The sequence below is a fragment of the Myxocyprinus asiaticus genome, chromosome 48 (assembly GCF_019703515.2).
Source record: "Myxocyprinus asiaticus isolate MX2 ecotype Aquarium Trade chromosome 48, UBuf_Myxa_2, whole genome shotgun sequence".
Taxonomy (NCBI): Eukaryota; Metazoa; Chordata; class Actinopteri; order Cypriniformes; family Catostomidae; genus Myxocyprinus; species Myxocyprinus asiaticus.
The window spans coordinates 13490424-13515068 of record NC_059391.1 but is presented as its reverse complement, the minus strand read 5'-3'; the positions used below and the strand labels follow the sequence as shown (position 1 = coordinate 13515068).

The 24645-nt window shown below is 39.7% G+C and overlaps 1 protein-coding gene across 5 annotated transcripts in view; it reads left to right on the top strand.

Moving 5' to 3' along the window:
• The window catches only part of LOC127437732 (receptor-type tyrosine-protein phosphatase zeta-like), an 87350-nt gene that overhangs the window by 35919 nt on the left and 26786 nt on the right, over positions 1–24645 (top strand). For 4 of the 5 annotated variants that reach the window (XM_051692843.1, XM_051692841.1, XM_051692846.1 and 1 more), the window contains exons 3-9: positions 5958–5975; positions 11526–11705; positions 13565–13716; positions 14184–14279; positions 18022–18088; positions 18503–18660; positions 23649–23799. In XM_051692843.1, the coding sequence (XP_051548803.1) occupies positions 5958–5975; positions 11526–11705; positions 13565–13716; positions 14184–14279; positions 18022–18088; positions 18503–18660; positions 23649–23799 (822 nt within the window). The remainder of the gene's footprint in view (positions 1–5957; positions 5976–11525; positions 11706–13564; positions 13717–14183; positions 14280–18021; positions 18089–18502; positions 18661–23648; positions 23800–24645) is intronic. The other variant, XM_051692842.1, reaches the window with a different exon arrangement.

Genomic DNA, 24645 nt, shown 5'->3' with positions numbered 1-24645 from the left:
CCAGTGTGCAACATAGTCTCATTTAAACGGTCCGCATATCAGAGCCGTAGACGCGTTTGAGCTCATAATGTTAAAGTGCTCGCCTGTATCATTCTCCCTCTCTCTCCTCAATAGTTCCCTCTAGCTTTTAACTGTCTTGTCTAATGATAAAAAGGCAAATATCAATAAAACTAGAATCATATACCATCTGCAAATATGTGCATGTCTCATTTAAACAGGTGTAATAAACCAACCTCACACAACTTCAGCAGATCCAGCATCCTGTGGAATGCTCATAAATCTTCCTCTGAAGCACGTATTCTAACAGTCCCTCCTCAACAGTTCCCTGTAACTTTTCTAATGATAAAAGGCAAATATCAATAAATATCAGCCTGCCTCCGGAGGCTGTATACAGAGGTAGGATGAAAATAAGGTGCTTTTCAAACTGTTTGGAGATCAGTTTCCTTAAGAGTTCTATTCATTCAAAACAGCTGTCAGTTAAGCCATTAACCGATTAGGCAGCAAGGTAGCAAGTCAGCTGCCTATGTTTTCGGATGCAGCTCAAGGTAAAAGCACATCATGTGTGCTATAAGTAAATATCTTATTCAATATCTCTGTATGTACAATTGGTTTGATTCTGTATTTTTTGAGTAAATGTGACTGTTAATGCGCACATGCCAACCATGGTTGGTGGACTACTGTGTGTACTGTTATTTCCTTCTTCCTAATATATTAACAATTTCTTCAAGTGCAAATAGCTGACTAAAATTTGATGACTAAACAGAAATCAGAAGAAACTGCTATCTACCATTTAAAATACAATATTATTAATTATAATAATATTATATTATTTGTGAAATTGAGTAAATATAGTGCTAAATAAGAGTTTATTATTATTTTATTTTTTTAGCAATTTAATGTTTGTTATTTACTATATTAAATTGTGTGATATATCTGCATTGTATCGGTCTATCGGCCACCCTGCTCTCTGGATATCGGCATCGGCCATTAAAAAAAACCATATCGGTCGACCACTACTCACTATTATCTTTTCTTAATGATTCTATCAGAGGTTAGAATTCAGCCTGTATAAAGGCCAGTCAGAATTTAGAAAGATTCACATTTGAAACTGAAACACTGGTGGCATCTTCCCTCATGCCAGTTTAGGGATGATCTTGTCTAAGCATGCAGGGCTTAAAGTCACAGATTAAACTCATCCTTATCCCCTAAATGGGCTTTCAGGGTTAACATGTCCTAAATAATGGGTCCTTTCTGATCCTGCCCAAACAGTGCATTTAAAAGTTTTTAAGGGTGTGTTTGGGTTCTTATTTTTGTTTAGTTAGTCTATTTGTTTAGTTATAACACAAAAGCTGTACAGAGAGGTATAGGCATCTTATTTACAGTATACTGCCTCCTTCGATACCTCATTTTGGAAATCACTAAACAACGCTAAACATCTTGGGTTAGAGCATTACATCTTGAAGATTAATGTATGACATAACCAGGGATTCTGCATTTTTAAGCAGAAATAGTATTTTTTATTCTGGATTCGCTGTTCCGCTGCCTCCTTTCCAAATAACTGGTTAGAATGAAATAAAAGAATGGTTGATAATGTTCTTTTTAAAATAATAAAATTAAATCTGAAAAATATTTCCCATGTGGGGGGATCAGCATAGAAATCATAACAAGTATAGTATTATAGTTGCCTATACAAAGAATGTCTTTTCAATAAAAGTGTCCTTCATATTAAATATACCCACAAAAATAATTGAAACATTTCAAATTTACAACTGGCCATCTAAAATCAGTTGATAAACCTCCATGCATTTATATGGTGTAATTATAGGCTATATAGTTGTCAAAAAGGTCTTCAGCATGGCACAGAAAGTTACATCCACAACGTGAAAGTAGGCAAAGAAATGCGTGATGCTGCGGTTTCCTTCAGAATCAAAACACATGCTTATCATGTTCAACTAAAAAGAGAAGCCTAATTTTTTCAGGCAACAGGAAGTGATGTTATTTCTGAAAAAAATACTCTAATAAAAAATTGTTCTTTAGTTTCATGAAAAAATTATTGGAACAAAATAATAATGCTATTAACCAGTTACAAGCATTTAAAAGGAATGTAAGGGACTTTCGGTTACATTTCGCAAAAAATTATTTTGTTCCCCTTCTGTCACTCACTCGACGTTGTGTCGATGTAGTGACACTAGGGGGTCGATCTTGAGAGCCCGAGACACCTTCAGATCTTTGAGAAAAGGCCAATGAGAATTGGCGAGTAGAATTTGCTTGCCACTCCCCCCGACATACGGGTACAAAAGGGAGGCTGGAATGCGGATTCATTCAGATTTTTTCTTCGGAGCCGAGCGGTTGTATTTCATTACTTCAGAAGCGTGTGCTGTTGGATATACGGCACATTCCAGCGGCTTTCTCTCCACTCTGCACTCCACTGCAGGCTACGCCCCTGGGCGCTTCAACAGCGCTTTAAAAGAGTTGATTTCCTCTAAAGAGTATATTTCCTCTATTAGAGCAGGCACAGTGACGTTGAACATCTTTTTAAAGATGCCCTTCCATCTCTGTGCAGTTCCTGGATGCGGTCGTTACCTCTCCGCCTCTGATGGCCATGATCACTGCCTCATGGGCCCAAATCATGTTGAGGAGGCGTTCGCGGATGGTTCATGTTCTCATTATGAGAACATGACCATGGCAACGTTGTGGTCGCGGCTTTCCTTCTTTCGAGGGAAAGCCACTTCAGCTGTCCCCCCTGCTGGTCCTTCTACCCACGGGTATTAGGCCGCCCTGGTTGACGCTGAAGGCGATTCGGGGGCTTTAATGGGTACGGTTCCGCCGGGTAAACCCCCATGGATCGCCCACTCCCCGGTACACTCGTTTGTGCCCGTCCAGTTCTGGGATGAGACAGGCAGCTCGCCTCAGTGCCAGCCTAATGTCTCTTTTGGAGCTCGTGAGCCAGATGAGATGTCGATCGCTGCATCGGAGAGCGCCTTGGTGATGTCGGACGCTGAGTACTCGACTGGGCTGCCGCCTTCGGGTGTGGCAGCCCAGTCTGAGGCCGGCATGGAGCTGACCGCCATGCTTGCCTGGGCCGCTGCGACTGCTTGACGACTGGTTTCTGGGTTCGGCGTGCCGCTCGTGGCCACGCCCCCCTCCAGTCCCCTTCTTCCCGGAAGTGCATGACGAGCTGACGCGATCGTGGAGGGCACCTTTCGCTGCCTGAACCTGATCCTTCAGTTCATCTGCTCTCACTACCCTCGACGGTGGGGTGGCCGAGGGTTATGCCATGATTCCCCAGGTGGATAAGGCGATCGCGGCACACCTGTGCCCGCTGAGCGCCACCACCTGGCAGAGTCGCCCGGCACTCCCTTCCCAAGCCTGTAGGATGACGTCGTCTCTGGCGACTAAAGCCTACAGTGCGGCCGGTCAGGCCGCCTCTGCCCTGCACGCCATGGCCATCTTACAGGTCCATCAGGCCAAGGTTTTGAAAGAGCTACACGAGGGTAGTTCTGATCCCGGTGTGCTAAAAGAGCTGTGCTCAGTGACCGATCTCGCCCTCCATGCGACTAAGGTCACAGTGCGTGCACTCGGGCAGATGATGTCCACACTTGTGGTCCAGGAGTGCCACCTGTGGCTGAACCTGGTTGAGATGATGGACGCGGACAAGGCGCGGTTCCTTAATGCGCCCTTCTACCAGATTGGCCTCTTTGGCGACACCGTCGAGGACTTCGACCAGAAGTTCTCGGCGGTGAAGCAACAGATGGAGGCCATTCAGCACATCTTGTCCCAATGCGGCTCAAGAGTGCACACCCTATCTGTTCACTGAGGGCGTCCCCCTGCGGCGACACAAACTCAACCGGCTCCGCCCCAGCACGAGCCCAGCCCTCGGCCCTGGCGTAGAGCCCCCTGCAGGAGAGGGACACCCCTCGGCCGGCCGCGAAGACTCCCAGGAGGGCTCCCAAGCGCCCCTGAGATGGGACACCCGAGGATCGAGACGTCTGCGGGAACTCCGATGCTGGTAGCCAGACCACTCCATCCCCCGGTGGAGGGACGGGAGGAAAATCTTTTGTTCCCTTTTTCTTTTCTGTTCGCCGCACCATTGTCAAAAAAAGACCAGTTTCCTCTCTCCTCGGGTCACACCGCCAGTGCTCACGGTTGCCGACCCCACGGCCCTGGGCCTCATGAACTTGGGCCTCATGAACACGCCCCCTCACCTTCGCGTGCCCCACTGCATCACACAAACCACACCCCTGGCTGGCCGGTGGTGACGAGTCTCGAGGACGGCCCGAGAGGCCCTCCTCCTAAGTCGCCGTCCCGCCTTACGCCGGGCGCACGGAGCAAGGTAAGTGCTTCGAGGGACCTCAACGCCACAGCAGATGCTCTGTCGCGGCAGGTGACACTCAGGGGAGAGTGGAAACTCCACCCCCAGGTGGTCCAGCTGATTTGGAGTAGATTCGGCAAGGCACAGGTAGACCTGTTCGCCTTCCGGGAATCCTCCCACTGCTCGCTCTGGTATGCCCTGACGGGAGCTCCCCTCTGTACAAACGCGCTGGCACACAGCTGGCCCTGGGGGCTGCGCAAATACGCATTCCCCCCAGTGAGCCTACTTGTTCGTACCTGAAAGAACACGGGACGAAACCAGCTCAACCCGGAGATTGTAACCCCCTGGGGGTTCGTGAGAGAGATTGCGTACAAAAATATTCCCGTCATTCACCGATTTTTAAAAACATTGACGGAACATAAAAAAACACACAAAAAAAAACAAAAAAAACCAAGAAAGAACACAACTTAAACCAAGCATGACAATTTTTCTTTTAACCAAGCTTGAGTCAGTGTCATTTTCTCACCGTCAGTTGCATGATCGCACGCACCCTCTCTGTCTCCCTGCACGTGTTGCATATCGTGTGTGTGTGAGAGAGCGAGAGTGTGTGCTCTCACGCAACTGAATGACTTTTAATGCAAAAGTAAATTACGCGCTACTTTTTTAGAAATATATATATCTTGTATTTTCTTTTTAATTTTTATGTAAAGCACTTTGAATTGCCATTGTTTATGAAATGTGCTTTATAAATAATCTTGCCTTGCCTTGCCTACTCTTCATTAAACGGTTAAACGTAACATAATTACTTTCATGATCAGCAACACAATCATGTTGTAAAAGTAACCTTCATTACCTGACATTGTTTGCCCTGTATTCCTGAAAAGCAGTAGGTGATGCCTGTACCTCCTTGGCCTGTACTGCTTGTGCGCTGGTTCTGTTCACTGGCGAACCGACCAGTTGATTTAGGCGGATGCCTACTATTTCCTTGCATGGCTGCCGAAACTTAAAATATAGGCTAATGTATAATTTTGTAAAGAATGTAAATATAATGTTTCATTTCATAACATTTTTCTAGAAGGGGGACATGACCCCCACCCCAGATTATAATGGTTGCTACAGCTCTGGCTTTCTTTGTTACTTAAAAAAAGACATTTTTTATTATTGAAAATATAAATATTGGCTATATATTATCAAGACATCAAATGTACATACACAAATGGAATAACGTGTTTATAATATTTTTAGGGAAATGAAAACAGAAATGACAGGTACAAATAGACCATTTATTTATTTAGTTATTTTTGTCAATTTTACCACTGTGACTGTAGTGCAATCTCTGAAGTGCCAGTGGTAAATAAAATAAAATAAAATGTATAAATATTAAAAGAAAAAAACAAAAAATTAACAAATTAATTATATTTTGAAAGGAAAGCATTACTTAAAATATCAAGGCGTACTTCAACTAATTCATTTAGGTCTAAGGCACTAAGTTTTAGAGCAAAGTTGTTTAGTCCAGGGCATGATGTTATATACTTACTGTTCATAATTATTCTCTAATTTTTAGTTTATCTCTCTCTCTGTCTCTCCCTCTTTCTCTCCTTGGCCTCGTTGGCTCTCTTGTCTTTGACCCGTCACAACAAACCAGATCTGGGTGTTATTGGAGGTAGGCACAACAAAGGGGGTATTATAGCGTCCGGGCTGCATGCAGATGGGACATTGTTCATCAGCATTACCCAGAATGCCATAGCCCCTCCTCCTCATTGACCCCTTTTTCATATCGCTCATAACATCTAAATGTTACCGCTACAAGAATAATCAATCTCTGTGAGCTAATTTTGACATAAAGAAGCAGAGAAGTCAGAGCAGAGCTAACCTGGAGAAGTATGGATAATTGCAATGTACTTTGTGCGCTATAGTGGCCGATATAAGTTGCTTTGCCTCATTTAAAGCATGATATGCTTTCTCTCCTCAAGAGGTACATTTGTCATTCTCAGGAAATGGTGCCAGTTTTGGGGGAAAATCTCATATCGTCCCATCTCATGGGTTGTGACAGCCAAATACATTGGGAGACCACCTATTGCTATTGGGTTTTTCAACAGCTGTTTCATAATCTTTTACCCCCAATACTAAAATTTGGTTCCAGCCTTGCAGAGTACCTATAGTTATTTATTGTTTCTAACCCTTAAGCGCTGTCAATCCCACAATAGTACATTTGGAATTTATACACATAAATTGTGAATAGGTAACTGAGTAAATTCCGGTAGTATCATTACGTTTCAGTGGACATTGTAATCAATTAGACATTATAAAAAAATAAAATAAAAATTAAAACTTACCTATGATGACATTTTTCTCTTAAAAGATGTTTTGTGCTAACCCAATTACATTAAGTGTTTGGGGGTTGAATGTCACAGAGTTGAATATCAGTGCAAAAATAACAGCTTGTATAATGGTCCTAACTAGCAAATATCATTGCACCAAACCACATTGTTTACAGTCAGCATGCTTGTGCTATTTTGCCAAAAACTTTTGTACTGTATAAAAAATTTGTTCTCACTGCAAATGGCACCTTTTCCTGAGAATGACCCAGATTTAATAGACTATAGATGATGATGTTGAGAGAGAGGTTGGCTCAGCAGTCTGCTGTAAACCTTAAGAGGCTCTTGGCTGCTGTCCTTGTATGACACCTCATGCATTAGCATTCTAGACCAACATTACACAGCCATTCACAACATTCACTATAATGCTTCTGGTACAAATGACAGTCATTTATCCATTTTCAGTCCAAAAAAATGATCAAATCAATTCTTAAGTGAGAGAACATCATTATAAACTGATGATCATTTAGACAAAAGCATTTCATTGTAAAGCCACAAAATTAAACTCTTTTGGCAGGCAATTAACTGCATTTCTCTTGAAAGCTGGAAGGTGTAACGGAAATGTGTATTGGGTTGTGTGTGTGTATGGGTAACTGGTTGAACTGTGTGTGTGTATATGTGTGTTTGAAACACTTTTTTCATGTCTATTATGTGTGACAACATCATAATGACTGTAACAGATGCTTTTTTGTTAGAAAATAATGTTGTGTTAAAAAATAGTAATTTCAGTTTCAGTTTAAAAGAACACAACAACTAATAGGGGTGGCAAATGAGAACCGGTTCTTATTCGGAACAGGTTCCATTTTTTTTTAAACACCAGAACTGGATGATTTTCATGACTTTCGGTTCCGTTAAGGCCCGTTCACACCAAGAATGATAACTATAACGATAACTATAAAGATAACTATATTAGCGTCCACACCAATGGATGATAATGTTCTGTTTATTCTAAGCGCGTGCTGCAGTTATGTTCATAGTCAAGAAAATGGATGTAGATGACCTGCTACTGCTCTACATTTAAAGAAAAACAGACGGATACAACTTCAAAGGAAACAAGACTTGTTGTCGACATTAGCACTGGATACTGGGCTACCAGCTTGTGTTAGCTTTTCATTATCTCATCTCCGTTAATAATGAAGAAAAATGCAGAAAACCATTGCCGAAATGCTGGTTCTTGAGCAGGAGTTTCCATTTTGTTTGTCTGTGTAATAAATGCGATCAGGTACTGGAATGTGTTATTTTAAGATGAGTGCACATTGTGGCTCCAGCCCTATAAAGTTGGATGAATTTTGATTGGCTGTCAGTGTTTTTATCAATATCGTTCCATGGTGTCGTTTTCATTATTGTTGTGGTGTGGACTCCGCTATTCTCTTACAGTAAGAATTATTTTTTATTGTTCTTGGTGTGAACGGGCTTTTAACAGTTCTTGAACGTGTTTTTCTGCCAGTGTAGATAGAACACTGTTGTAAAACACATTGACAGTGTTTCCTGCTGCGCTATTCATCAGCAGCACTGCCTCTCTACTGAATCTAAGAAAAAAAAAAGACACTTATGAGCCTTTTTTTTTTTTTTTAAAACAAACAGCAAAACAAACAGCATGCTAGTGTAGTGTGGTTCTCAAACAAATGACTTTTATGAGCCGGCTCTTTTGAATCTACAGCGGAAAACACAGCATGACCAGTGTTGTCCAATTCCTGAATGAATGGCTCGTATGAGCTGTTGTTTTTTATTTACAATGTGAAACATACAGCGTGACCAGTGTAGTGCGGTTCCCAAATAAATGAGCCAGTTCTTTTGAATCTATAGCATGACACACTGTGCAACCAGAGTTGCCCGATTACCGAATGGGTGACTTTCATAAGCCATTGTTTTTTATCTACAACACGAACCAGTGTAGTGTGGTTCCCAAACAAATGACCCTTATGAGCCGGTTCTTTTGAATCTATAGCGCGACATACTGCGTGACCAGTGTTGTCCGATTCCCGAATTAATTACTCTTATGAGCTGCTGTTTTGCGCGAAACACAGAGCAACCAGTGTTGTCCAATTCCCAAATGAATGACTCTTATAAGCCATTGTTTTTTATCTACGATGCGATACATACAGTGTGACCAGTGTAGTGCGGTTCCCAAATAAATGACCCTTATGAGCCGGTTCTTTTGAATCCATAGCAAGACACACTGTGCGACCAGTGTTGCCCAATTACCGAATGGATGACCCTTATGAGCGGTTGTTTTTTATCTGCAACACGAAACAAACACCGCGACCAGTGTAGTGCGGTTCCCAAACAAATGACTCTCATGAACCGGTTCTTTTGAATCTGCAGCGTAAAACACAGCGCATCCAGTGTTGTCCGATTACCGAATGGATGACTCTTATGAGCGGTTGTTTTTTATCTGCAACACAAAACAAACACAGCGACCAGTGTAGTGCGGTTCCCAAACAAATGACTCTCATGAACCGGTTCTTTTGAATCTACAGCGTGAAACACAGCGTGACCAGTGTTGTCCGATTCCCGAATGAATGACTTTTATGAGCCGTTGTTTTTTATTTACAACGCAAAACATTAAGCGCGACCGGTGTAGTGCGGTTCCCAAACAAATGACCCTTATGAGCCGGTTCTTTTGAATCCATAGCATGACACACTGTGCGACCAGTGTTGCCCGATTACCGAATGGATGACTTTTATGAGCCATTGTTTTTATCTACAACACGAAACATACATGCGACCAGTGTAGTGCGGTTCCCAAACAAATGATTCTTATGAGCCGGTTCTTTTGAATCTGCAGCGTAAAACACAGCGCATCCAGTGTTGTCTGATTACCGAATGGATGACTCTTATGAGCGGTTGTTTTTTATCTGCAACACGAAAGAAACACCGCGACCAGTGTAGTGCGGTTCCCAAACAAATGACTCTTATGAGCTGGTTCTTTTGAATCTACAGCGTAAAAAACAGCGCGACCAGTGTTGTCCGATTTGTATGAATTGTATTAAATTTATTTCTGATTTGTTATATCTGCTCTGTTGAAATCTGAAATGATCTCATCATTTGGCAAAAAGCTACTGAGGACAGTAAATTCAATAAAATCGCATTTATTTCCAAATATTTCTTCCTCAAAAGTAACAATTGTTAATGGAACCGTAAAGGAATTGGAATAGTTAAAAGGAAGCGGAATCGGAACTGGAATCATTAAATTTCTTTCGATGCCCATCCCTAACAAATAAAAAACTAGATTTGTATATTTTCTGAAGAAAATGTGCAAGCTTGTCCATGTGAATTACATGCTGCTAGGGTGTTGTGGGTGGTTGTCAGGGTGTTGCTATGGGGTCACTAAAATGTTCTGAGAGGTTGTAAGTGTGCTGTTCTGTGGTTGTTAGGGCATTGCTAGGTGGTTGCTTTTGTCCACAAATTGTGTGGGATGAATTATGTGCTAAAGTTTAATAATTAGGGTTAGGGGTTTGCGCACATCCCTAACCTACAGCATGGGCAATAGCATTAGTAAGCACCACTAATAAACAAGTATTTACTGCATGTGAGTGTTTATTTAGGCAAATACCAATAAACAATTGTTTTAAATGAGTTTCCATTCTTTTTTCTAACCTTTCATCCTTTCCAAATACACAAAACCCTCTTAAAAGACTGTTTGCTTTCATGTTCGGTCAGAGAAAGAGACTGAATGAAAACACACTAGTAAACGAATACCAACACATTAAAATAAAACATGCTATGTTTGTTCTCGGTTCTCTCTAAAGTTCTTCGCAAAGAAAAGAGGGAAGTGGTGGTGTTAATGATAGAGGAATGAAAACATTTAACTACCGTTTCCCCCCTCTGACAGATTGAGGGAATTAACACTTGCTGCATCTTGTCAGGTGTCCAATTGTCCTTGTTCATCGGAGTGACAGATCACAACATCAGCATGAACTCTGTTATTACTCTATTAAATATAATAATGGTCATAAAAACTATTTAAGTTTGTGTGTTGTTAAATGCGGTTAAAATGAAATGTTCGCAAGAGGTGGCGATATCGCAGGTGCACGCGATTCTGAAAATCTTGATTCTGCATCCTGTACAGCTGTCATAAAATTTGTCTCTATATTATTCCTGTAAACTATCAGATATTGTAAAATGTATATTTAAGTCTCTAAAAACTGATTGGATTAGCCAAGTTTAAAGCAGTTGTACAATAGTCGGTATCCGCACACCTGTGTTCTAGTAGCACCAAGTCACTATTTGTAAACCGCATACAGTTTGGGCTAATGACCTATATTATTAAGCTGAAGAACCATTTATTGTGACCATTATTATTTTTATTATTAAAAAATGCAACTATTTATTGAACTTGGGAGCCTATTTTCATATGGCTGTTTTAAATTAGCATTAAGCCACATGAGGCTGTCTGTTAACCGGGTTTATTACGGTTAAGGGGGTTGTAGGCCTTCCAAATCACATTATGCCTAATAACACTGTGTTTATTGTGTTTGACTATGTTGTACTGTATTTAACTCAACTGTACTGTATTCTACCAGTGTTTATGCCTCTGCTGGGGGTGTAATACAGCTATTGACATGCTAATGGCATTGACCTAGAACTGCTGGTGACCTGGTTTATCTGCTTTGTTTTTGAGCTGTTGGGACCTCCATAGCGAAGGCTTGGATTAACTCACCAGTTAACCACTGTTTACATATCTATCGATGCACCTGTATAGCTGTGAGTGTATGTGTTTGAGTGTGTTCATAGTACTGAAGCCTCAGTTAGGATTGCAGAAAATCATCCTATAATGTTTGTATAATGTGTTTAAGAGGTTTACATGCCCAATAAAAGTCTATTCTCCTCAGGAACTCTAAACCAAAACAACTGGGCCAAGAAATACCCATCATGCAACAATGCCAAACAGTCACCTATAAACATTGAGGAGAGCCTGACGCAGGTCAAAGTTCAATTTCAGAAGCTGAGATTAGAGGGCTGGGAGGAAAAGACGTCAGACTACACTACAGTCAAGAATGATGGCAAAACTGGTGAGAAAAACGTACTTTTAAAACATAATGTATTGCACAAGGTCTCACTGCCTTTCGTTGTAGATTTTGTTGTCATGGTGTTTCATGAATCTTGCATTCATATCCACTTTATGCAGCTGTAAAGGCTTGTTCACACCAAGACCAATGCAACTAAATGACACAAAACTATAAATACAAAACAAATTGCAGTAAAAATATTCATTTGGATACCTGAATGAATCAGTGCAGTATGATATTTCAGTGTGAAAGGTTTGTAGAAATGCATAATTTGCATCGAGATGCAATATTATAATCTTGTTGTGCATGTTTTTGTGCCAGAATTCCAAACTTGATGTGAATACATATTAATCCTTCTGTAGTGGCTATTTCCAACACATGTCCATATAACAAAAAATAAAAACTTAAATGCTGAAAAAGAATGCAGTTTATTCCATAATCCATCCCCCAAAAAAAAAAAAAGTAATCCATTTCCAAGTTTGAGCATGGTTGAAAAACTTGTTGGGTGCTTCTCATTTCTGAAATTGTGAGACTCGTTTCCTTTCCTTGTTTCCTAACTCCACCCTCTTAGGAAGCGAGGACAGGATGGAAGTAAAGGAAACGAGGACAGAGGAATCGAAACAAGATGTATTTGTAAAACTAAATGTCTTGCTCACTCAAGCGTGACTTCGGAGCACGTTTTTGCACAGCTGCAGTACCTTGCGTGCTTGCCTTTGTGTCATTGAAATGTATTTATTCATGGATTCATAATAAATCCAAATATTTCAAGATACACTGTTGAGTAGGGGGCCTGGGTAGCTCAGTGGTAAAAGATGCTGGCTATCACCCCTGGAGTTTGCTAGCTTGCTAGTTTGAATCCCAGGGCGTGCTGAGTGACTCCAGCCAGGTCTCCTAAGCAACCAAATTGGCCCGGTTGCTAGGGAGGGTAGAGTCACATGGGATAACCTCCTTGTGGTCACTATAATGTAGTTCGTTCTTGGTGGGGCGCATGATGAGATGAGCGCGGATGCTGCGGTGGGTAGCGTGAAGCCTCCACATGTGCTATGTCTCCATGGCAACACGTTCAACAAGCCATGTGATAAAATGCGCAGGTTGATGGTCTCAGACGCGGAGGCAACTGGGATTCATCCTCCGCCACCCGGATTGAGGCGAATCACTATGCAACCATGAGGACTTAAAAGCGCACTAGGAATTGGGCATTCCAAATTGGGTGAAAAAGGGGAAAAATCCCCCTCCCCCCCCCCCCCCCAAAAAAAAAAGATACACTGTTGAGTATGTGACAATTATGGTTTATTTAAACTGTGAAGGTGAAACTTGAATTAAAACAATTGTACCAGATGTAAAAGGGGAGGAAAATGTATGCGTGCGTCAGGTGCTTCGACCAAAAAGTCTTCCGCATAGGATGCTCTTGTGTGTCCTTGCTCAAGCATCCTCCGTCCTCGATCCTCGCCTCCTCGTGGTGCGTTTAGAGAATTGATACATCCTTCAAGATGGCGGACTGATTGGTTTCCGGATCACGGGCTTGAGGACGAAGGAGCGAGGAAATGAGGATGCACAATTTAGAAAATGAGAAGCACCCCTCGGCTTTCTTTGCCCAACTTCCTCCCTTGTCCAAAACCACACCCCTAAATAAGTCATGACCCCATGCTTCCTGGCGATTCTGGGTGTCAACTTAAAAGTCTTTTTAAAACCAAATAAATTTATCTCCATAAATTTCTAAACAAAACATCTGAACATCAAATGTAGTGTAAATAAACCAAGATGATAAATATAATACAGTATATACAAATACATGCAATAATTGCAAAATATGCAAGGTGGCTCCAACACCTTCATTTTTATATTTTGTTGTTTGTCTCCAGTGGCCATCGATGTGGGAGGAGAGTTCTACGTGAGTGGAGGGGGGCTCAGGTCCAAGTTTAAGGTGGGACGCATCACTTTCCACTGGGGCCTATGCAACGCCTCCTCTGACGGCTCCGAACACGGCATCAATGGAGAGAAATTCCCCTTGGAGGTAAGACGTTTTTGTCAGAACAATCAGTATGTTCTGTTCTCAGACCTGATTACACGGCTCTGTAGAGTACTTGATTCTGATTGGTTAGTTCCAGCATCCTGTGGTCAAATTTTGTATAATGTCAAATGTGGTTTAATGTGGTCAAATTTTGTCATTTTGTATAATGATTTGTATAATGATTGCTTATGTAATTGCTTGTTGTCAAGCAGCCCATTTCCTACATAGCTGTGCTAGTTTCATGTCTCTCGAATCACAAAATAATTCAACATTTCATGTCCATTTAATTTATTATGCACAGCCAATTCATTACTATCACAAAATAAACAAGCACATTCAAGGTGACACAAGACGCTCTCTGCTTTATCTCTCCGAGATTGTTTTGCAGTTATGACCAGCTGTACATTATCAATGCATTATAATTCATAGAATAATTCATGTTGATTAGATATTGTTTGTTTATGGCACAGATGCAGATATATTGTTATGAGGCAGATGTTTTCAGTGACCTCGATGAGGCCCTCAGAGAAGGAGGAAAGATCACCGCATTGGCTGTGTTGTTTGAGGTAGGTGTGAGTGACAGCTGCTGAGAAAGAAAATCTGTGTGCTGAAGCACTCATTTCAATAGGTCACCAGAGTGCCCTCTTTGCAATCTTGCTGTTTTCTCACTTTCATACTTGCTCCCTTTACGTATTGAACAGCCTCACCCCATCAAATTCTATAATCTCAGACAGGCTTAGGCACTGTGCAAAATCTCACCACACCCCTGCCCAACATTTAGCCTGAGGTACACAATCAATTTCAAGAATACTCATCTTCGCACGGTTGTTGTGATGCTGTAGAAAGACAGGATTCAACCACATTGTCTCACTTAAAGATGTGTTTTTAGGTATACTGTACGTTTTATTGCCTAAGGATATTCTGGTCTACGTTATGCACAATAACATGAAGTTGTGTTTTTATGTTGTTTGTTTTGTCAGTGCTTAGATGAGAGGGATGCATGTTTAAACGTTCTCATAGTGGAGAAATTGGACAGTTTTGAATGCAAATCAGATGTGTTTGAGTTTATGTTTGCTTTGTGTGAGTGTGGTTATGTTTCTGCTAAAATGCACTTCATAGATGTTTCTCAGCTCAGGTCTGTCCTCAAAATCTTTTAAGTCTATTTTAAGCACATAACTGTCCAGCAAACAGTGGGATTATAGGGAAGATAGACATGGATTAGGGGTAAAAGGGGTGTACAGTATGTGCCTTACAGGGACATACTGTATATTATTACAAGTGTCGAGTATTAAAGGAAAAATATTAGATATTTAGTTACAGTGCCATTAATATTAATTGTTATGCTGCAACTTCTGAACATTTAAATGATTTTAAAGAAATGTTCCAGGTTCAGTACAAGTTAAGCTCAATCAACAGCATTTGTAGCATAATGTTGATTACCACCAAAAATAATAAAAATAAATAAATAAATAATAAGGAAAAACAATATTATTCAAAACAGATGCACAGGTTGCTGTAATAACCTGCTGGGAATTATTACCTGCCGCACCACCACCAGTGCCTTCAACCCAGCTGTGGGGTCATCAGCTGGGAGCTACCTATCTTCAATGTTTCACCCCATTAATCCCGGATCATCTCCTGGTGGTGGGGCAGTGGTCATGGACGTCTCCCTGCCACCCACCGCAGCTGGACACCAAATCCCCTCCAACGCCTCTCATCCATTCCTTCCCATCCAGACATCCTTCCTTCAAAATTACTTGCAACCAGGGTTCTATATGTCATAATACCACGACACGACCATACGCGTCAGCCCGTTGGTCAAATGGCACCGAGATGCATACTCAGTGCCCTACTAGCACTGGCACCGTATCTCTCAGTAACTCAGTGCCACCGGTTCCGTATGGCATACTATCTCAGCACAAGCCCTCACCACATATCACCCAGGTTCCCTATTCCTCAGTTTCCTACTTCTGAACCCCCCACTTTTTGTCCTTCCTTCTTAACCATAGCCAGAAACTCCCTTTCTCAGCTTCCTCTGCCAATTCTTTCAGATACTTTTTTAAAGCTGCTCCTACAATGCCAGTGTCTCTAAATAGATGCTGCATTGATGTTCCCATAAATCCTCGGCACCCACAGGGTAGGTGGCAGTCCTGCATCCGCCCTCAAGGAGGTAATGGCAACCTCGTTAGGAAATTTTAGCTGCTGGCTAAGGTTGACCATCATTGACCAATCACTTCCAGGTGCCAAGATTGATCTGGTTTCCCTCCGTGCTGTGTCTTGTGCGGCACCTCCCTCTTTTAACAAAATCAACACCCTGTCTCTGGGGAGTATGGTTGCCTTTGTTTGCCTTTATGCACCTCTAGGATCTCTGCCAGCTTCCGCAGGACCTGATCATGACACTACCTGTACCGTCCTTGTGCCAGGGCAGTCTTGCACTCAGTCAATATATGCTGCAAGTTTGCTCTTGGGGCCTCACAGAGGGGGCAACTCTCCTCTTTGTCATACCACAGACACAAATTCCCAGGGCTTGGTAGGGTATCGTAGGTGGATCTTATTAGAAAACTTAGCCTGGCCTGGGGTATCTACCACAGGTCAGCCCATCCTAACACTTTGTCAGATGTCCCCTTCCATATGGTCCAGGGCACTTGCTGCTGCTGGCTGACTGCCCTAACCTTATACCCTTCCTCTTCCATCCTAGTTACTTCCGTAACTACCATTGATTTCCTCTGTTTTCGGGAGGCTGCTGACCACAGTTTGGGAGCCACCCCCCATCCAAGGCCTGTTCTTCCTGACTGTGTTCTTCCAACAATCTCTTGATGCCTCAGTCTTGAAACTGCCTGGTTTACGACCTCCTCTGCCTTCCAAGTTCTGCCTGTTCTGACTTGGACTTGACCTGCCCTCACTTCCTGGTCTGTCGATTACCGTAGCTCCAAAACAAGCCTGGTCTTTTCCTACTTATAACCCAGAATGAGTGATTTCAAATGTAATATTTGATATAATTATTGAGATAAGGGACAAAACATGTTTAAAAGTTTTTTATTTTTATACTAAATTAATTAGAAATGGTTATATTTGTAGACAAAGGTGTCAGCTAACGAACCATGTAAGGGAACAGGTTTTTATAAAAACACTTTTTTTTCTGAAAATTGACATTTATTCACTTCATAATTTACATCTAACTGTCATTTGTGTCAATTCCCTCAGACACACTAAAAACATGCTATTTTAATTTGATCCATCCAACAAGGGTGTTAAGTCTTTAATTCTAAAGCAATCTAATAATAGTGTTCAGTAAAGGAGTTAAGTGATAAAATACATTCTACATATTTTCTTTTTTTCAGTTTTCACACTATTCTGAAAATTCTGATGGTGTTGACAATATTGAATATTTTTCCATCTTAACCATGTGTTGAACATTTACTTTTTTCCTCAGTTAAAGCTGCCTCGATAACCTAAATAAAATACCAAATTATTCCATAATTCTAACAGAAATGATCATATTGGGAAAGTTGACATGTTGAAGCCGTGATCGCAGAGACTTAAACATTGTTTGTTTAAAATATGAAAAAATATCAAAGTTACCAGACCACGTGTCCTACTGTTGCATCCAACATGAACAGGAAGTGGGAAAGAGGTACTCAGAGTTATAGCTGGCCATGACATTGTCTGATTTATTCAGAGTTTATGCAAAGTAAGGACACAACTTTGATAGACAGTATTTTATGGAAAATCTAATTTAAAGTTTACTTTATATGTTGTTTGATATCTTTCAGATCCCTACTTTTGATATTTATAAGTTACATGTGTTTCCAAGTATAGACCATGCGTTAAACAAAAATCTAATGAAATTGTTTAAAAATATAAGTAATAAATGCCTTGAGTATACACATTTCCTTTAGCTTTAACTTTACCAGTATTTTTATTATTATGAATTTCTTGATTTTGAACATAAAGATGACTTTTGTATGGAAGACTTTTGTATGTTTTGTCCCTTATCTGAAGAATCAGTGATAACACAGACAAGGACAGTAAGTGATTTTATCACACTGAAGTCATGTTAACATGTATAATGCTTATGTCTTGTTGCTATACATTTGAAACTGTGCGTATTTTAATGTTTATGGACTGACCCTATTCACTTCCATTGAAAGTACCTTACTCTTACCATTATTGTTTTTTGTTTTTTTTAAATAAACGAGGGACGAGTCAAAATTATTTTGTGGTAATCAACATTATGTTACAAATGTTTTCGAATTCAGCTTAACTTGTATTGAACCTGGAATATTCCTTTAACTTTTCTCTTCACAGACAAGGATTGAGGATAATGAAAACTATTTGGACATCATTGACGCAGTCAACAGTGTCAGCCGTTACGGTATGGATAATCTTAATATTTTATTTAAAAAGGGCCATATTTTCCATTATAATGTTAGTCAAGGTTTCTTGCACCAAAAACAGCTAAGTTTTATTTTTTACTTTTTGACCATTGTCTACCATCTCTCCCACCATTAGAATTAAACTGGCATATTTACTATATCTAAATGATCTCTGTTATGAATGGCAAACCCCCTCACATATGAAATGAGTAACAGCGTCCCCTCCAAGTTGCTGAAAACTGAAAAGTACTTTTATCTTAATAGAGCAAGGAACATCCTGTTTTCCTCATGGCCCCTTTAAACCTTTCCATGTCCAAATGTCTTTAAAATTTAAATTTCATCTTTCACTAAAGTGTGTATGGTCTCTGAGTTACTGTTATCATGATCTATTCAACTAACTTTTTTCTGGTCAGGAAAGAGTGGCCCCATCTCTCCCTTCACCCTTCAGGGTCTCCTCCCCAACTCCACAGAGAAGTATTTCATCTATAACGGCTCTCTCACCACCCCTCCCTGCTCTGAGACTGTGGAGTGGATCGTCTTCAAGAACACAGTCGCTATCTCAGACGTTCAGGTCAGTGCGGTGTTCCACAGATTTCTGGAATGACATGCATTATATTCAGGTTTTAAAGTCAAATTTGTCCCTATTATGTACTTTCTTAATTCAAGTTTCTGGTGTTATTGTGAACGATTTATCAATGCACGTTATCCCAAACAAAAAACAAACATTGTCTTAAAGGGTTAGTTCACCCCAAATTGAAAATCCTCTCATTATTTACACACCCTCATGATATCCCAGATGTGTATGACTTTCTTTCTTCACCAGAACACATTTGAAGAAAATTAGAAAAATATCTCAGAACAGTATGTCCTTAAAATGCAAGTGAATGGAGATTTCTCTTTTGAAGCTCCAACAGCAGAACAAAAGCTGTAGACGTCAGTGCCAAATACTGAAAGGGCTTATATTTCCAAGTAGCTTTGGTGCATAAGCTCAAAAAAATCATACTAAGGTCCAAAAGAGAGAGGAAGCTCACACACAATCTGTAGAAAAAGTAATACAATTTTTTAGTTTATGGAGAGGCCAAAAAGTGCAAAAAATTTTGAAGCTCCAAAAATCACAGACAGTCAGCATAAATGTCATCGATACGACTCCAGCGGTTAAATCAATGTCTTCTAAAACGATCGCTTTTGGTGCGAAAAAGATGAATATTTCAGTACTTTTTTTTTACTCTAAATCATGTTTCCATTCTGCTGCAGTACGTGCGTGTGATGTAATCATATTGGCATTTGAAACACGCCAAAACTAACGCAAGTGCGTCATAGCCGGAAGAGCAGCGCTGTTTACAAGTGAGTAGGAGGAATACTGTACAGTATCTTGGTTGGTTTTGGTTTAGATCTGTATTTATCTGTTTATTTACTCACAATGGTGCATTTATATGCTTATCCTGGATGTCTGAACTGTGTTGAGAACATGAGATTATGTCGGTATCATGGCAACGCGAATACGTCACTCGAGATACAGCGTGATCTCCACCCTCTCGTGAAACCTAACGAAAGCAATGGTTTATAGTTAAAAAGGAAATCTTGATATTTTTTCGCACCAAAATGGATCGTATCACTTTAGAAGACATTAATTTAACTGCTGGAGTCGTATCGATGACATTTATGCTGACTGTCTGTGATTTTTGGAGCTCCATCCACTTGCATTTTAAAGATCTACTGAGTGGAGATATGTTTTTTGTTTCTTCAAATGTGTTCTGGTGAAGAAAGAATGTCATACACATCTGGGATATCATGAGGGTGAGTAAATAATGAGAGCATTTTTATTTTTGGGTGAACTATCCCTTTAATGCGCTCCACTAAGGCTTTGACACAGCAGACAACACACGCAAAAGTCTTTTCATCAGTGCATCCCAATCTTAAAACCTGTAATTAAGCTGCATGTGCAGACAGATTGACAGATGAGGTCAAAATGAGACAAAAAAAGACAGCTGACAACAATGCCTTGTGTGCACAACAGTGCCTTATATATCCACAAAAACATTTCACCCATAAATAATGAAAATTACCTTGTTTTGTCTGGTCTAAGTTCAGTAAATAATTCAAAACCACCTCTGTGCTGCATTTTTTGTACTTTGTAATTTAAGCAATGAGCAAGAGTGCATTTGAACTAAATATTCACTATAAAAACACTGTCGCAAGAGTGCTATTGCTTTTAGACAAGTGTTCTATGAATAAGAAGTCATTGAGTAACTTACATTTTAGAGACAATATGGCCAGCTATCTCATTTATGTTTGCTCTGCCAGAAAAAATAGTTCCATAAAAAGCCATAGTAGGACAACCAATATGCTGCTTGTCCAATAAAATTAAAGGATTGAAACTAACTGTTGTATAATTGCAAATATTGCCAATAGGTGAACTTGTTGTTTTGGAAGACCAAAAAGGAGTTCAGCTGTTTTCCTACTTGAAATGCCACAGCAACCCTAAGGGCATTTTCACCTGGACTTATCTTACAACAGTAGCGTCTATTTGTCGTTCGGCCTCTGTTGCATAACAGAACTCTGTGTGGCACACACACTCAGGAACTGAAAACAGTTAGCTACAAATGACAGACACATGCCCAAACATGAATTCCAAAGTGTTCTTTTAGTTTGTTGATATATCCATCTTATTTCCTGTGCCTTTTGTATTACCTTTACATTTGATTTGACATTTCATTTCCGAGCACTCTATTAAACCGTATCAAATAATAACTATGTAAGTCAAGCTTTGGAGACCAAATACTAAAGTCACACAAAACATGAAGCCTCTTCCTCCACATGAGAAATCCAACAACAATTTTTGATTATTGTGATATTAGATGCCAAACATTCAAAAGCAAGCTGTGATTAAAGAGAATTAGAGAGCGTGAGCGTAATGTTACACATCACAAAAGACTGTAAATGCTTAAATACTCCCTTTGTAGTGTGTGTCATTCAGTCTGGGGCTATTGCCCTCAAGTGATTAGCAAGTCGATACAGGCTGCATGTGAAACATATGGTGAAAGCAGGAGTAACAAACCCACACCTGATGATGTCACAATGGGACTGACAATGACTCGCACATATTACAGATGACTTTGATGTTTGAACACAATGGGGAACGTCTCATGTGTTTTTGTATTTGAAGTTAAATAAAAATTGTATTGTGTAAAGTTACCAAAAAACCTCATTGACCATTTTGATTCAGTAGTAATGGAAAGTCAGGAAAGTCAGTCTACGGCTGAAAAGGTAAAACTATAAGACTGTAAAAGGGACCATAGCAGTTTTTATAGCCTTCTATTCTGCTTGCTAAAAATAACACTAGGTTGAATAGATCACTTGGTAACACTTTACAATAAGGTTCTATTTGTTAACATTAGTAGAGGCATTAGGGACCATGACATAACAATGAACAATATTTTTTTTACAGCATTTATTAATCTTGGTTAATATTAATTTATGAAAATACAATTGGTCGTTGTTAGTTCATGTTTGTTCCTAATGCATTAACTAATGTTACTATACAGTTTTTAATGTTAAAATTGTACTAGTATACATTGAAATGAATATTAAAGGAATATTCTGAGTTGAATACAAGTTAAGCTCAATTGACAGCATTTGTGGCTTAATGCTGATTTCCACCAAAAATATTTTGACCCGTCCTTCCTTTTCTTTAAAAAAAGCAAAAATCTGGGTTACATTGAGGCACTTACAATAGCAGTGATTGGGGCCAATCCGTAAATGTTAAAATACTCACTGTTTCAAAAGTAGAGCCACAAGACGTAAGCAATATGCATGTTAGTGTGATAAAATCACTTACTAATCCTTTCTTTGTAAAGTTGTAAATTGTAAAACTTTGTTGACATGATGATGTAACACTGTAAACCATAAAATGACCATAAAACAATGATTTAAACAACTTTACAGCTCAAATAATACACAAGTTTTAACAGAAGAATTTAAGTAAATGTTTTTATAAAATTATAAACATTCACATTTTTGCCTTTATATCTTCCAAAAATTGGCCCCCATTCACCTCCATTGTAAGTGCTTCACTGAAACCTAAATTTTCGCATTTTTAAAAGAAAATGAGGGATGAGTCTAAATAATTGTTGTAATTTTTTTTTTTTTTTTTTTTTTTTTTTTCAATTTGGAATTCCCAATGTGCTCTTAAGTCCTCGTGGTGGTGTAGTGACTTGCCTCAATCCGGGTGGCGGAGGACGAATCTCAGTTGCCTCCGCGTCTGAGACAGTCAATCCACGCATCTTATCACGTGGTTTGTTGAGCGCGTTACTGTGGAGACCTTGCGTGTGTGGAGTCTTCACGCTATTCTCTGCGGCATCCATGCACAACTCACCACGTGCCCAACCAAAAGCGAGAACCACATTATAGCGACCACAAGGAGGTTAACCCAACGTGACTCTACCCACCCTAGCAACCAAGCTAATTGGTTGCTATGGAAGACTGACTGGAGTCACTCAGGACGCCCTGGATTAGAACTTGCGAACTTTTTACTTGCTGAGCTACCCAGGCCCCCTAATTGTTCTAATTGTTGATTATTTCTCTTGATATTGTAATTCCGATTCATTTTAAATAATAGAATTTACTATATAGTTGCACTTTGTGTACTATAATTTATGGCACTATACTTTATGCAGGCTTCATGTAGGCAGTTCTAAACATCAATAAATCAAGACGTAAATGCATAAATGGTCAAGCAGCATGAAAGACAAAACTGTTATTCAAATAATGACATTAAAATAATGAATATAATTTTTTGATGCAACAGGATTAGACCAAAATGTAATGTTAGAATTGACACTTTTCATGATTGGTTAATTGTGGCATCTATACTTGTAATCTAGACTATTTATTCTATAAATTTTTCAGCCCTAACCGATCGCTTATATTATAGCTAGTAATGTATGAATTATATTTTCCCCAGCAGCCAGAATATTTGTTTCTTGGTTATCTGCAAAAACAGTAATATAATGAACCCAATATAAATAGACACTTTACTCTTCTAAAGTTAGCAAAAATAAACAAAAATTGCATGTACAGGAATGCACTTACAATGTCTATGGGGCAAGGTATTCTGGACATTTTAAAAGTAGAAATGGGCAGCTTGTGTTTTTGACATCATGCACTAGTGAGTACACTAGTCTCATCATTCTGTTGCTATACCTTCGAAAACTATGCATTATAACATGCATGTTGTCATTAAATGTGTTGAATCCGGAATATTCCTTCAAGACCATGTCCACATTAATCCATTTTCGTTTGAAAATCTCCATTTTCAGTTTCTCAATATCATCGTTTTCCAAAGTATGCTGCACTAGAGAGCCTTTTCAAACATTTCCGGTGTAGGACAATGCCGGTCCAGTGTGGGTTAGAGGTGTTAACGTAGCAACATCAATGTGTTTTCAAACAAAAAAATATTAGTATGGACATGACTTAAGTTGCTTTTGTAAGTAAACTTCAACCCTGATCTGTGAAATGGAAAGGATGAAGTTTTTTTGTTTAAACTCTTTGTGTGTGCAGTTGGAGATGTTCTGTGAGGTGATGACCATGCAACAAGCTGGATACGTCATGCTCATGGACTACTTGCAGAATAACTACAGAGAGCAGCAGGAGCAGTTTATGGGACAGGTCTTCTCATCCTACACTGGCGTTGAGAAAGTCCACACTCCTAGTGCGTACTTCACAAGCACAAACACACATGCACGAGGACAGGGGTTGCACCAGCATGCGTCTGGAATTGCACATTTTTGAGGGTTTTAAAGCAGCCAGGCAGTTTTGAGGGTCATGGATCCAATTAGTCTTCAACATGATTGTAATCCCAAACAACTGCTTCTCAATTAAACAAGGTTTCTATTTTTATATGCGCTGATGCCCTCCAGGCATTTTCCTACTTACTATTTATAAATATAGACAGCCATTTGTCCCATTTTTAGACATACGCAATGCTTTTATGACTCTTTACGGATGATTCTTTCTCATTTCATGTTTAATATGGGTAAAATCATTTAAACTTGATTTTGTGAGCCAAGTGGATTTTAGGTGCATGCAACATCCCAAAAACAAATATTAATAATATATGTCTTTATAATGAAGATAATTGCATTGCAAGATTATTGTAAGTTGAAAAATGTCTAAAATGCTGTAACAGATATCACCCAGTCACATATTAAAATCAGTCCAAATATGTTGAACCCTCCACTGATTTGCTTTAAATGCATAGTTCATTAAAAACTATTCATAGTTTTTCAAAACAACTTATTTTCCATACAATAAAAGTGCATGGTAATCACTGGCTGTCAAGTTCTGTTCTGATTTTGCTTGTTTTATTGACATAAAGTGAAAATAAAAGTGACCTATTATATTTTTTTAAATAAACCAAGCAAAAAAAATCTAGTCAGGACCGCTGCTGGTGCCCCCTCAAAAAATATAGGAGCATGATGCCTAAAATGTGAGGATTGTAATAGGATTAAAGGAAAGTAGTTGTCTCATTTGTGTTTCACAAATATGACTTGTTTGA